Source organism: Rhinoderma darwinii, chromosome 4 (assembly GCF_050947455.1).
Source record: "Rhinoderma darwinii isolate aRhiDar2 chromosome 4, aRhiDar2.hap1, whole genome shotgun sequence".
Lineage (NCBI taxonomy): Eukaryota > Metazoa > Chordata > Amphibia > Anura > Rhinodermatidae > Rhinoderma > Rhinoderma darwinii.
In genome coordinates, this window is record NC_134690.1 from 284,078,309 (window position 1) to 284,093,639 (window position 15,331).

Genomic DNA, 15,331 nt, shown 5'->3' on the forward strand with positions numbered 1-15,331 from the left:
GCGGAAGAGAGTCTGGCAAATCGGAACGTGCAGATACGCGTCTGAAAATGATGGACTCGAACATGTGCGTTGAGACGCTTGTGGTCCAGGATGAGTTGAATTGTGCTGTCCTTTTTCAGTGCAACAAAAAGGTTGGAATAGAAACTCCACAACGTGTAGGTCAGGGGTACTGGAATGACGACACCATGAAGGAACTAAGAGTAGATTGCTTTAAAAAAAGGCTGCCACCCTTGAGGGGGAATGTGGAACAGCGGACTAAAAGAAATGCTCTGAAGGGAAACTAGCAAATTCGATTAAGTATTCGGAGAATACCAGCTCCTGAACCCAGGCGTCCGAAATGTGTGCGAGCCAGACACCCTTGAAGTGCAGAAGCCTTCACTGCACTTTAAGATGAATCGAGTGGGGGCGCACCTTCAGGTAGAAGTGGCCTTGTCGGCTCCAGCTTTTGCAGGTGGAGGTTGGGGGTCAGGCAAAGGGCAGTGCCAGAGGGATCAAAAGTGGTTTTAGCAACAGAGTCTACATGGCGATTCAGAGGATCTTTGAGGGAAGTGGAGTCTGCCAAAGACAAAGTGGTAGCTTTAATTAAATGAGAAACAGAAGGATTCACCGCCGGAGACCTAACCTATTTTTGAAGAATTTCATTCCTGAAAAGCATAGAAGACATCAACACAGCTAGACTGAGAAAACTTCTTGTCTGTTTCTATTCCTTCAAGTTCTGAATGGGCTGGAAAGACTGTGTGGGCACGTTACGGCTAAAGAAAAGAAATGGAGTCAGTTAAAGGGGAAGGCGAAGAATTCGTGACAGGTAAGGTTTCACGGACAGCTCTGTTTGGCTTGCTAAACAAGTGGTTTGTATATCAAGTGGAGTTACAAAACCGGATTGACTTGCTGTGTTTTTGTGTGCCATACAGTGTGGGATACTGTGTGTGATATATGAATTGAGTGCTTGCTAAAAGAAGTTTGCAAAACTGACACAATTTAAAACCCTTTTTTCCTTCTTAGCTTCTGTCCTGCTGTGCAGCTGACTAGGGGGAGGGGTTAACTGCTCCCAGGTGGTATAAATTAGTCCACAGGCCTATGTAGAGCTTGCTCTGTTTTTGCTTGCTAAACAAGTGGTTTGTATATCAAGTGGAGTTACAAAACCGGAGTTAAAAAGAGTAGTTAAAGCCCCTGTAAGTAGTCTTCTTTTCTTTTACTTTAACAATTGTTCACTGTTTTTTTGTAACTGGGATAATGGATAGCAAGATTGGAGGTTTTCTTCAGTGCACAGTGCACTGTGGCAGATGTGAGCATGTTGTTCACCTGGAAGCTCAAATTAGAGATCTGGAGGAGCAAAATGCAATGGTAATGCAGGTAAGGCAAGACAATTGGTAGTTGTAGGGGATTCTATAATCAGGAAGACGGATAAAATTTGTCGCCAAGACCGCCTCAACCGAATGATTTGCTGTCTCCCTGGTGCCAGGGTTTGGCATGTGGTGGAATGGGTGGATAAATTACTGAGAGGGGCTGGTGATGATCCAGCTGTCGTGGTCCATGTGGGTACCAACGACAGAATAAATGGTAGGTGGAGGAGCCTTAAGAATAATTTTAAAGAACTAGGCTACAAGCTGAAGGGAAGGACCTCCAAGGTTGTATTCTCAGGAATACTGCCTGTGCCATGCGCATCACAGGAAAGACAGCGGGAGCTCAGGGAGTTAAATGCATGGCTTAAGTCTTGGTGTAGAGTAGAAGGCTATGGGTTCCTAGAGCACTGGGCTGAGTTTTCATTGGGGTACAAACTGTATTCTGCAGATGATTTGCACCTAAATAAAAGGCGCCGCTGTTCATTGGAGGGTGGTAATTGAACTAGTGATGAACACCTGTTGGCTACCACATATAGTGCTGTCTCATTCTTTGATATATCATACCCCTTGAGGAAGTAGACCGCGAAACGCGCGTTGGGGTAAAACAGCACACTTGATCGATTCTCCCGATGCATTTACTATGGGTAAGACGAATTTTTGAATAGAGGGGTGGTGACTGACTTTTCAGTCTGTGGACCTGTTTTTTCAGGTGATTCATGTCCACTCTTTACCCTGTCCTTTGTATGTGAAGGTTGCACTTGTATTAGGATATAACTATTCATCTGTATCATTAGACACTGTGTCTCATACTCTGGACCCAGTTTGTCTGTTTACTTTGCCCTGGATTATTTCTGGGAGTTTCTCCTGTTGCGCTGTTTTGGAACTACAGAGTCCCTTTGTCCTTTTGTATTTTTTTTATATTTTGTGTACTTATGTGTCAATAAAGATATTTAATTTTATTACTATTGGCTATTTAGCTCCTTTATCTCCTTTTGTTTATAAATGTATCTATAGGAGTTGCCCTTTCTTGGTATTTAGGGAGTATGCGTCAACCATATAGCACCCATCCCCTGACTTTAGTTGCCATATGAGCCCCCTTTTTGTGTGTTTAATATTGTATTCTGTGTTTCTCACAGCAACCGGCTCTCAGCAAAAGATGAACTTCAGAGCACGTGATGAATCATGGCTCATACAATTGGACCAAATATTTAATGAGGACCCTGTTTTAGTCCCAGTAATTGGTGGTAGGGACAGTAGAGAGCTCTTTAACAAACTAAAGCTCCTTTTGAACAAGAGAATAAAAATCTAGTGGAACAAAGCTTTCCTTGGCAAATATATTTCTAGGGGTTTGATTCCCAGAGGTCTGAGGGTTCAAGTGTTCCCTTCCTTTAATGTAGAACATGATGATTTAAAAAAAAAGTGGGAGTCCCTAGCTGACACCTGCTCTAGGGGTTTTATGGACCTCCTGGTTGAATCCAATATCAACACACTTATTGAACTAGAAAAAGAGATTGAAGATGTCCAGGCAATTTTTCAAATGAGATACAGACCAAGATACAAGAGGATTTAGATAGGGAACATGCTAAATGGGAGAAGGATATATGTACCACCAAATCAGGGAAATTCAAAAGAGACTTGCTGGACTATACATCTAATAAAGTCTATAGATGGCACATGAGACAAGGTCGTTTGAGATCTAGATCCTTTTCCCATTCTAGATCCTCATCTACATCATCTCGAATTTCAGGTGATGATAGTTACAAGATCAGGGATATTAATGTCAATACTAATGCTGGGACTAATCAGGGACCCCCCGTTTCAAGACGGCACTATGACAGAAATGGCAAACAAAAAATATACGACAACACCAGCAAGATAAGAACCCAGCCAATAAATTGGAGGTAATTAACCTATCCTCTCACACTCTCTCTGATGCCCAAATTGAGGTTCTGAGCAAGGGATTGACTTTTTCACCTACCAACACTTTTGACTTTTTTACAGCATTAAAAGATCTTCACCTTTTTGCGCGCAAATTGGTTTTAAAAAAGCTATACTACAGGAGCTCAGACACCCTAACGATCACTAGTGAGATGGAAAGAGAGGCTTTACAAGCCTTAGAGGATTTGTTACGTGAACAGACGGCAGAGGTAATGGGCTCATTTCCAACATCTGTGCTGCCTAGGTCCTCGAGGTTTCCCCCTTTGTCTCTGTGCCCCCAAGTGGAGATTTTTACCAAAGTGGTTATAAATGAATTTAAAAAACTTTCCACAATTAGAGGGGTGGATAATCTTACACGCACGCAGAGGAAAGCATTGAGTGATTTACAATCATTGGATGACGTTGTAATAAAAACAGCAGACAAAGGGGGGAACATCGTGATCTGGCCGGCACTTAAATACGAAAAAGAAGCTTTCAAACAACTACGTGACAAACAGACTTACGTTAAATTGACACATAGCCCTCTGTCTGCTTTCTCCTCAGACCTAGTCAAGATCCTTGATAAAGCCCTGGATAGGGGAACTATCCCAAAGAAAATATACGAGGGACTTCTCATAGAGGAGCCAAAGATCCCTACACTTTACCTCCTACCCAAAGTGCATAAGAATCTTTTGGACCCCCCGGGACGTCCGATCGTGTCAGGTATGGGTGGTCTCTGTGACCCAATCTGTAAATTTGTTGATTACTATCTTAAACCTTTGGTCGCTGAGCTACCCTCATACGTTAAAGACACAACGGAGGTCCTGGGGAGGTTAGATGGAATTCAAATAGAGTCAGACATGCTATTGGTTACGGCTGACGTAGAGTCGTTGTATACATGCATACGGCATTGCGACAGTTTGGAGGCGGTCCGCTTTTTCCTGGAGATGAGCAACCGGGATGGCGATATGTCCAAATTCATCTTGGAACTTCTACAGTACATTCTGACCCATAACTTTTTTGTATTCAAGGACCACTACTATCTACAAACCCGTGGCACTGCGATGGGCGCGGCCTGTGCGCCATCCTATGCGAACCTGTTTCTTGGCCTCTGGGAGAGGCAGGTTTTTCATGGGGATGGCGCTCGGGCCGCTGAACATGTACAGTGCTGGTTTCGATATATAGATGACATTCTATTTATTAGGCAGGGGTCAGAATGTAGTTTGGCTAAATTCATGCAGCAGTAAAATTCAAATTCCTACAACATCAAATTAACTTATAAATCCCATAGACAACAGATAGATTTTCTTGATATAGGGATTTTTGCTGATGGTGATGGTTTCCTCCAGACTGATGCCTTTCGGAAATCCACATCAGTAAATTCACTGCTGCACGCTACGTCTTTCCATACACGGTCTACTGTTAAAGCCATCCCGGTTGGGCAGTTCATCAGGATACAGCGGATCTGCTCTACCAACAAGTTATTTGAAAAGCAGTCAGGTGATCTCAAAACCAGATTTGAGGATAGAGGGTATGGCACACGCCTTATTAAATCAGGGTATAATCGAGCTAGAAAAACATCACGAACCGATCTACTGCGTACGAAAACACCCCCAATTGTAGATAACAATGTTCGATTTATCACAACATACAATAGTCAATGGGACAAAATGAGGTCAATTCTCGGACAACATTGGCCCATTTTGAGATCGGAACCCGTTTTAGCACAATGCCTACCCTCAAAACCGATGATGACAGCAAAAAGAAGTAAAAACCTCAAAGATCTCCTCACCAAAAGCCATTATATACCAAAACAAGTTAACCCTTTTAGCTCTCGCGAACCTAAAACCGGATGTTACCCATGCGGTGACTGCAGTGCATGCCCCAATATCAGTAGAGCCACCGATTTTTTTGACTCCGGATGGTATGAGAACATTCAAAATTAGAGATTATATCTCTTGCAGCACTACACATGTAGTCTATTACGCACTTTGTGGATGTCCTAAAATTTATATAGGCTTAACGTCCAGACAGTTGCGGATAAGCATCAGAGAACACGTACGCGATATCATCGGAGCTAAGGCAATAGGCGACTATAGACAACTTAAAACATTGCCTAGACATTTCAAACAATACCATGGCTGTAATCCTAAGTCTCTTATGATTCGCGGAATTGACCGCATACACTGTGGCATCAGAGGGGGTGATTTGAGGAAGGTATTGGCTCAAAAAGAGTGTATGTGGATCGTGAAACTCGGAACTATGACCCCTAATGGGCTTAATGAACAACTAAATTTCGCCCCCTTTTTATAAATCTCCGTACCACCATTTGCTTTTAATGTAATTTTATTTTAATTGTTGTATCTTGATTTTGCTACATAGGCATTTGATGCGTTAACTCTGTGACAGCATTTATCTCTGACGAGACCCTGAAATTCATCACTGGATCTTACTATCAAGATGAAAGAAGATAACATCGTAATACCAGAAATAGATGTACATGTCTTTCTGTATACTCTCGATTTATGTACTGACTACAATTTATGTGTTTAAGACAGCAATAGCTTTGTATCTCTCCTTGCTGTTCTCTTGTATTGTTAACACTTATTTCCCTGATCAGTGACACTGTGCCTAAGGTTATATTCTGCTGACAGTATGTTTCATGTCTTTTTGCAATGTTTGTACTATATATACACATATTGGTTTATGTGATTTTATCCCTGCATCTCTCCCTTTTTATCCCTTTCCTATCACTCACTCTAATATGAGACTTAGTGTCTCTCTTATATCTGCGGACTTAGACTGTGTCTTTCTGTGTCCTCAGTCTTAATTTAACTTCGTTTTAACCACGACAAATGTTTAGGATTTCCTATACAAACCATATTTAAATGTTAATGCTATTATCTGAGTACTATATGTATTCTTCAAATTGCCGATTTCTTATTTCACTTTTCTCAGTATTAAACTCTCATTACCTATTTTAATCCAATTATCGTTTCACTTTGATGATTCCGATCCACACGCTTTATATATGCCACTTACTTTCTCTGACAGTGCATCGTTTCTTCTGTCCTCTTTCCACCTTCCAATGAGGTGCGCGCATCTCCTGTATGACTCCGTTGTGTGGCTCTGCCTTGCTCCCGCCCCCTCTGGCGCACTGCGCATGCTCAGGATCCCTGTACGCGTCGGGGATTCCGGATGTAAGCTACGGCGCCGGGGGCTGGAAGTGGGGCATGCCTCACTTCCGGTTTTCGGCAGGGAATGCACGTCGTTGTTCATTGGAGGGTGGTAATTGAACTAGTGATGAACACCTGTTGGCTACCACATATAGTGCTGTCTCATTCTTTGATACATCATACCCCTTGAGGAAGCAGACCGCGAAACGCGCGTTGGGGTAAAACAGCACACTTGATCGATTCTCCCGGTCCATTTACTATGGGTAAGACGACTTTTTGAATAGAGGGGTGGTGACTGACTTTTCAGTCTGTGGACCTTTTTTTTCAGGTGATTCATCTCTACTCTTTACCCTGTCCTTTGTATGTGAAGGTTGCACTTGTATTAGGATATAACTATTAATCTGTATCATTAGACACTGTGTCTCATACTCTGGACCCAGTTTGTCTGTTTACTTTGCCCTGGATTATTTCTGGGAGTTTCTCCTGTTGAGCTGTTTTGGAACTACAGAGTCCCTTTGTCCTTTTGTATTTTTTTATATTTTGTGTACTTATGTGTCAATAAAGATATTTAATTTTATTACTATTGGCTATTTAGTTCCTTTATCTCCTTTTGTTTCTAAATAAAAGGGTGTCTGCTGTGCTGGGGGAGAGAATTCTAGCTCGGGTTGCAGAATATTTAAACTAGGTCTGAGGAGGGAGGTCAATGTTAAAAATAAAGGGGTAGTCAGGTTAGAGAGGTGTCAGACTATATTGTGAGAGAAGCAGACTGTGGGGAGAGGACTAGACAACAGAAATGAAAATATAAATGCCCAAATAATGTCAAATAATCAAATTTCTGATACTGAAAGTGAAAAACTAAAAGGCAAGTTAAAGTGTATGTTCACAAATGCCAGAAGTCGAGCAAGCAAAATGGGGGAGCTGGAGGCCTTGGTACTGGAAGAAAATATAGATATAGTTGGTGTTGCTGAAACATGGCTAGACTCTTCTCATGACTAGCTGTAAATCTATGGGGTTTTACACTTTTTCGGAAAGACAGGACAAATATGTCTGTATGTGTATGTCTGTATGTGAGAAGTGATATGAAGGCGAGTGTGAAAGAGACATTAGAGGGTGAAGATTGTGAGGAGGTTGAAACCTTGTGGGTGGAACTAGAAAGGGAGGTAAACACTGAAAAAATTACTTTTGGTGTAATCTATAGACCACTCAATATAACTGAGGAGATGGAAGGTCAGCTATATAAACAGATGGAGTGGGCTGCAAAGGCTGGTACTGTAGTGATAATGGGAGATTTTAATTACCGATATTGGCATCATGGTTCGGCTTCAACTGCAAAGGGGAGACATTTCCTCAACCTGTTGCAGGAAAACTTTATGGGCCAGTTTGTGGAAGACCCAACTAGAGGTGAAGCTCTGTTGGATCTGGTCATTTCTAATAACGCAGAGCTTGTTGGGAATGTCAATGTTCGTGAAAACCTCGGTAACAGTAATCACAATATAGTTACATTTTAGCTATACTGTAAAAAACAAACACAGGCTGGGAGGGCAAAAACACTTAATTTTAAGAAGGCCAATTTCCCCAGGATGAGGGCTGCAATTCAGGATATAGAATGGGAAGAACTAATGTCAAATAATGGTACAAATAATAAATGGGAGATTTTAAAATCTACTTTGGGTAATTATAGTGCAAAATATATTCCTATAGGTAACAAGTTTGAAAGACTAAAATTAAACCCCATATGGCTTACACCTTCTGTAAAAAGGGCAATACATGACAAAAAAAGAGCATTTGAAAAATACAAATCTGAGGGTACAGCTGTAGCCTCTTTAAATTATAAAGAGCTTAATAAAATCTGTAAAAATACAAAATGAAATTCAGGTGGCCAAGGATAGTAAAACAAATCCCAAAAAATTCTTCAAGTATATAAATGCAAAAAAGCCAAGGTCTGAACATGTAGGACCACTAGATGGTGGTAATGGGGAGTTGATCACAGGGGATCAAGAGAAGGAAGATATGGGTTCGTTAGCTCTGTATATACCACAGAAAAAAGAGCAGCTGATATAGCCGGTGCCAGTGCTGTTAATATATAAGTTGAAAAACACCGAAAAAAGGCCATACTTACAAATGGACACAGCCAGGCCAGAAATGCTGATGAAAGGGCGAGCAGGTGCTTTAAATAATAATAGCCACTCCCACTAGTCTTGAGGGGAGTGGTGTGTGGTGCATGGGAAGTGTAGTAAGAAATAATAAATGAATAGTGTGTGTGCAAGTGTAATACTATAAGTGAAATATAGGGGGCAGTAATAAATGAAGTGCCTCAATGGAAATAAATGGATAATGGGGTGCAAGTGAGTGAAACATGGAGGGATAGTGTGTACGTCATGAGGCACAACGTGTATAGCCAGGTAGAAGCCTATTTGTGACGCCTTGATAATTCATAGAGCGGGCTACCCTGCTTGCTATGCCAAGCAGCAGGGTAGCCCGCAGGGTAGCAAGCAGGGTAGCCCGCTCTATGAATTATCAAGGCGTCACAAATAGGCTTCTACCTGGCTATACACGTTGTGCCTCATGACGTACACACTATCCCTCCATGTTTCACTCACTTGCACCCCATTATCCATTTATTTCCATTGAGGCACTTCATTTATTACTGCCCCCTATATTTCACTTATAGTATTACACTTGCACACACACCATTCATTTATTATTTCTTACTACACTTCCGATGCACCACACACCACTCCCCTCAAGACTAGTGGGAGTGGCTATTATTATTTAAAGCACCTGCTCGCCCTTTCATCAGCATTTCTGGCCTGGCTGTGTCCATTTGTAAGTATGGCCTTTTTTCGGTGTTTTTGTATATGTCCCTGTGTTTTTATCGGTTCTGTTTGTGCATCAGGAACGTTCTGTTCCAGTTTAGGATTTAGGGACTCGCAAGTCTGGGGATCCTTGTCGTGGATTGCGAGCTTGCGTCCTTTTGGCCAAAATGATTACCAATACCCCAGGTATTTTTCATTATTATGTATATTCGCTTCTCTTGGACACAGCCGGGTCTTTGATGCTGGGAGAGCATGGTGTGTTGTTGTTTGGCATAGCAAGCAGGGTAGCCCGCTCTATGAATTATCAAGGCGTCACAAATAGGCTTCTACCTGGCTATACACGTTGTGCCTCATGACGTACACAGTATCCCTCCATGTTTCACTCACTTGCACCCCATTATCCATTTATTTCCATTGAGGCACTTCATTTATTACTGCCCCCTATATTTCACTTATAGTATTACACTTGCACACACACTATTCATTTATTATTTCTTACTACACTTCCCATGCACCACACACCACTCCCCTCAAGACTAGTGGGAGTGGCTATTATTATTTAAAGCACCTGTTCGCCCTTTCATCAGCATTTCTGGCCTGGCTGTGTCCATTTGTAAGTATGGCCTTTTTTCGGTGTTTTTGTATATGTCCCTGTGTTTTTATCGGTTCTGTTTGTGCATCAGGAACGTTCTGTTCCAGTTTAGGATTTAGGGACTCGCAAGTCTGGGGATCCTTGTCGTGGATTGCGAGCTTGCGTCCTTTTGGCCAAAATGATTACCAATACCCCAGGTATTTTTCATTATTATGTATATTCGCTTCTCTTGGACACAGCCGGGTCTTTGATGCTGGGAGAGCATGGTGTGTTGTTGTTTGGCATAGCAAGCAGGGTAGCCCGCTCTATGAATTATCAAGGCGTCACAAATAGGCTTCTACCTGGCTATACACGTTGTGCCACATGACGTACACACTATCCCTCCATGTTTCACTCACTTGCACCCCATTATCCATTTATTTCCATTGAGGCACTTCATTTATTACTGCCCCCTATATTTCACTTATAGTATTACACTTGCACACACACTATTCATTTATTATTTCTTACTACACTTCCCATGCACCACACACCACTCCCCTCAAGACTAGTGGGAGTGGCTATTATTATTTAAAGCACCTGCTCGCCCTTTCATCAGCATTTCTGGCCTGGCTGTGTCCATTTGTAAGTATGGCCTTTTTTCAGTGTTTTTGTATATGTCCCTGTGTTTTTATCGGTTCTGTTAATATATAAGTTGATATACTGACTTGAATGAATGTAGATATGGTCCAAGCTAAATTAAATAAATGTACACAAGGCCCCGGGACCAGATGAGTTACACCCTAGAGTTCTTAAAGAACTTAGTTCAGTTATTTCTGTCCCCCTCTTCATATTATTCAGAGATTCTCTAGTGACTGTTAAAGTGCCAAGGGACTGGCGCAGGGCAAATGTGGTGCCTATTTTCAAAAAGGGCTCTAGGTCTTCTCCGGGTAATTTTAGACCAGTAAGCTTAACATCCATCGTGGGAAAAATGTTTGAGGGGCTATTAAGGGACTATATACAGGATTATGTGAAAAAAAATAGTATTATAAGTGACAGCCAGCACGGTTTTACTAAGGACCGAAGCTGTCAAACTAACCTGATTTGTTTTTATGAAGAGGTGAGCAGAAGCCTCGACAGAGGGGTAGCTGTAGATAGTGTTTTTGGACTTTGCAAAGGCATTTGACACTGTCCCTCATAGACGTCTAATGGGTAAATTAAGGACTATAGGTTTAGAAAGTATAGTTTGTAATTGGATTGAGAATTGGCTCCAGGACCGTATCCAGAGAGTTGTGGTCAATGATTCCTACTCTGAATGGTCGTGAATAGCGTAACATTTTTCATTTTCTCAAAATATAAAGGAGAAAAATAATCCGAACATTTGTAAAGCAATTTCTCCCGAGTACGGTAATACCCCATATGTGGTCATAACTTATTTTCTGGGCACACGGCAGGGCTCAGAAGGGAAGGAGCGCCATTTGGTTTTCGGAGCACAGATTTTGCTGGATTGGTTTCTTGTCGCTATGTAGCATTTGCAAAACCCCTGTGGGACCAAAACACTGGAAACCCCCCATTTTGGAAACTACACCCCTCAAGGTATTCACCTAGGGGTGTAGTGAACATGTTAACCCCGCAGGTGTTTTGCAGAAATTTGTGTGAACTCGATATTGCAGAGTGAAAATTGGATTTTTGCATAGATATGCCAATATGTGGTGCCCAGCTTGTGCCACCATAACAAGACAGTTCTCTAATTATTATGCTGGGTCTCCCGGTTTTAGAATCACCCTACATGTTTCACTAATCTTTTGCCTGGACATTCGACAGGGCTCAGGAGTGAAAGAGTACCATGTGAAATTGAGGCCTAATTTGGCGACTTACAAAGTATTGGTTCACAATTGCAGGGCTCTGATGTGAAGTAATAAAAGAAACCACTGAGAAGTGACCCCATTTTAGAAAGTACACCCCTCAAGGCATTTATTACGGAGTGTAGTGAGCATTTTCACTCCACAGGTCTTTTCCATAAATGAATGCGCTGCGGATGGTACAAAGTAAAAATTAAATTTTTTCCTCAGATATGCCAATTCAGTGGCAAATATGTCGTGCCCAGCTTATGCCACTGGAGACACACACCCCAAAAATTGTTAAAAGGGTACTCCCGGTTATGGCGGTGCCATATATGTGGAAGTAAACTGCTGTTTAGCCACAATGTGGGGCACAGATGTGTGGGAGCACCATTTGGCTTTTGAAGCGTAGATTTTGCGTGGTAGTAGTTTTGTTTGGAGTATTACTGGTATTTCAGTTTATAATGTGGGGGCATATGTAGGCTGGGCAGAGTACATCAGGGGTATAGTCAGGTGGTATAATAATGGGGTAAACAGTAAAATAATAAATAGATGTGTGTTACGCTGTGAAGCAATCCTTTGCAGTCTGGGGAATTTTGCTGTGAAAGCGTTGTCCTGGTATAATATGGGCACCCTCACTTCCAGCTGATATGTTTGGGCTCTCCCCTTCCTGGTTCCCTAATTTTAGGGCCCAGATAAATCGCCTCTTGAAACTGACGAAATGTTCCCCTCTGATCTGCACAACCGCATATTTTTATTTCCTGACTTATTGGAGCCTTAACTAATTTTATTTTTTCATAGACGTAGTGGTATGACGGCTGTTTTTTTTGCGGGACGAGCTGTAGTTATTATTGGTATCAGTTTGGGGTACATGCGACTTTTTGATCACTTTTTATCTTATTTTTTGAGAGGCAAAGTGACCAAAAAACAGGAATTCTGGCATCGTATTTTAGTGGTGTTTTTATACAGCGTTCACCATGCGTTATAAATTACATGTTAACTTTATTTTGCGGGTCAGTACAATTCCGGCAATATCTAATTTATAGCATTTTTTTATGTTTTACAACTTTTTTGCACAATAAAATTACTTTTGTAACTACTATTCAGTTCTACCGAAGGTGCGGGTCCCAGAGGTGGGACATTTATGACATATCCTATCTGACATTTATGATATATGCTGTGGTAATGTCATTAATGTCCCTCATGAGAAAACCCCTTGTGTGTTTTTTTTTTGGTCCCCGGATAATCCCTTCAAGTGATTTGTGGTGATAATTGGGCGGTGTAAACATGTTTTAAGAGAAAGGAGTCTAGGGAACAACATGAGTCCTTTCTGTGCTGTTGAAAGGCTGAGAGGGTTCACTGTGGAGTGGGGAAGACAGTGGGCACCACATATTTTCACATTTTTGTGTGGAGTTTATGACATTGTCTCTGAGCAAAATAACAGCTATACCTTGCCAAAATAATTTCTAATACAGCGCTTCCTCACTAATGATACATCTAAGGTCCATGTTCTGTCCTGCAATTTTTTGTTGCCAGATACAGGGACAAATCTCAGAAGAAGAAAGAAAACCTTACCTTAGATACAGCAGTGTAAACAAGCTCATAGACTGATTGATAGAATAATAAATGAAAAGCTAAATGAAACTAATGCTTGACATATTGCTCAATTATTCACTCGGGGTACCTGGCAGTAGTTTGGGGTGAGATACCTTCCATTGTGTCTAGCAATGTCACTCATTATACGTAAGGCCTTGTCTTTCTTTTTTCGTATCAACAGCCAACGAGGAGACTCAGGGATGAACCTGTAGATACATCATAAAAAACATTATTCAATTTCGATTCTAAATTTATAATCTGTATAATCTCCATTTCCAAAATTTTTCATAATATGTACAAATGTTCACGTCCCTTGAGAACTGGGGCCAGACTACAAGATATCATATATTAGACTGAGTAAAAACTGAAAATATAACGTCTAACATATATGTTGCAGTACTCCCATCGGAGAAATGATTACGATAAAAACACTGTATTATGAAATTGTTATTTAGGCAATTCCCTATTGCATTTGATTAGGCTAACCATGACTTAAATGTGAAACATTTCTTACAATGTCAGATTTGCTTTATATTTTAATACCTTCTGTATTCCATTAAATCCAGACATAAAATGTCAGATATGAACTGGAAGAAAGATCTCCTTAAATAAAAGCAACTATTGTATGCCCTAATAACAGTTAGCCCTAGTAATCCTCCAAATACCTTATGAGACAGCTGCAGGAGAGCACAAGAAAGGCGACATGGAGTCCATCCGATGACATAAATGTATAAGGTGACTTTGAGTCAGTTTGTGGTTGTAACAGATGTTTTACATGTTATACAGTTGTAAGGTTCTCTATTTTGCAGCATGTTTATAGTGTCGTTTAAACAGTCATAATTGGATCATTGCATTTGTTTCTGAGAAATGATCATTTTCAGATGATTTATAGTAAATTCTAGAATCTAAACAATCCAGCCTCAAGCTTTAATGACTACTTGGAACATAAATCAAATTATAAATTGATGTTAGGAGTTTGCAGTATGTTTTCATTGGTGATTTCAGCATGAAGCAAAAACTATAAAGAAAATATGGTATGTGCACAGGCAGTAATAAAAAGACCACATCACATTCTTTCTTCAATATTTAGTCAGTGACATTTTCTATCATCGGACAAAAAAAAACAAAAGCCTGAGGCTGGGTTCACACGACCTATTTTCAGACGTAAACGAGGCGTATTATGCCTCGTTTTACGTCTGAAAATAGGGCTGCAATACGTCGGCAAACATCTGCCTATTCATTTGAATGGGTTTGCCGACGTATTGTGCAGACGACCTGTAATTTACGCGTCGTCGTTTGACAGCTGTCAAACGACGACTCGTAAATGGACTGCCTCGGCAAAGAAGTGCAGGGCACTTCTTTGCCACGTAATTTGAGCTGTTCTTCATTGAACTCAATGAAGCACAGCTCAAGATTTACGAGCGTCTCAGACGCCTCGCAAAATGCGAGGAGGAGCATTTACGTGTGAAACGAGGCAGCTGTTTTCTCTTGAAAACAGTCTGTCTTTTCACACGTAAATGACAGCTAGCGTGTGCACATACCCTAATAGAGACATTGGAAGAGATAAATCAAAACTGGTGCAAAGGAAAAGTGGAGTAGTTGCCCATTCATTTTCCAGAATGCCTCTGAAAAGTGAGAGGTGAAATCTGATTGGTTGCCATGGGCAATTACTCCACTATTCCTATAGACCAGTTTTGATATATCTCCTCCAATAGGTTAACTACAGGACTAGAACATGCAATAGTTAAACTAAACCAATTTAGCAAAAAGTAAGTATGCTAATTTTGAATTTTAAATAAGTTGGACATTGCTTAGCATTTCACATTGTGAAATAAAATCTAGAAATGTTGGGCGATCACAAGAGGCAGACGTGACATGATGCTGCCTGGCAGTCAAGGACATGGCCTCAGCTAGAATGCTTCTATATACAATGGGGCAGATTTTGGCAAAAAAATAACTAGCGTAAACTACGGTATGCCAACCTAAAGGTGGTATAAGAAAGACAAAAGTGTCTAGCATGTCTAGCTAGCATTAAATTTATCATTCATCATGCACCACTGCCATGTCTTAG

General features: G+C 41.0%; 1 protein-coding gene across 4 annotated transcripts in view; it reads right to left on the bottom strand.

Moving 5' to 3' along the window:
* Nucleotides 1-15,331, bottom strand: part of SLC22A3 (solute carrier family 22 member 3) — a 254,671-nt gene that overhangs the window by 72,139 nt on the left and 167,201 nt on the right. For all 4 annotated transcript variants that reach the window (XR_012883206.1, XM_075862562.1, XM_075862563.1 and 1 more), the window contains one exon: nucleotides 13,349-13,466. Coding sequence is in view for 3 of the 4 variants with exons in the window: in XM_075862562.1 (XP_075718677.1) it covers nucleotides 13,349-13,466 (118 nt within the window). In the remaining variant the exon portion in view is untranslated. The remainder of the gene's footprint in view (nucleotides 1-13,348; nucleotides 13,467-15,331) is intronic.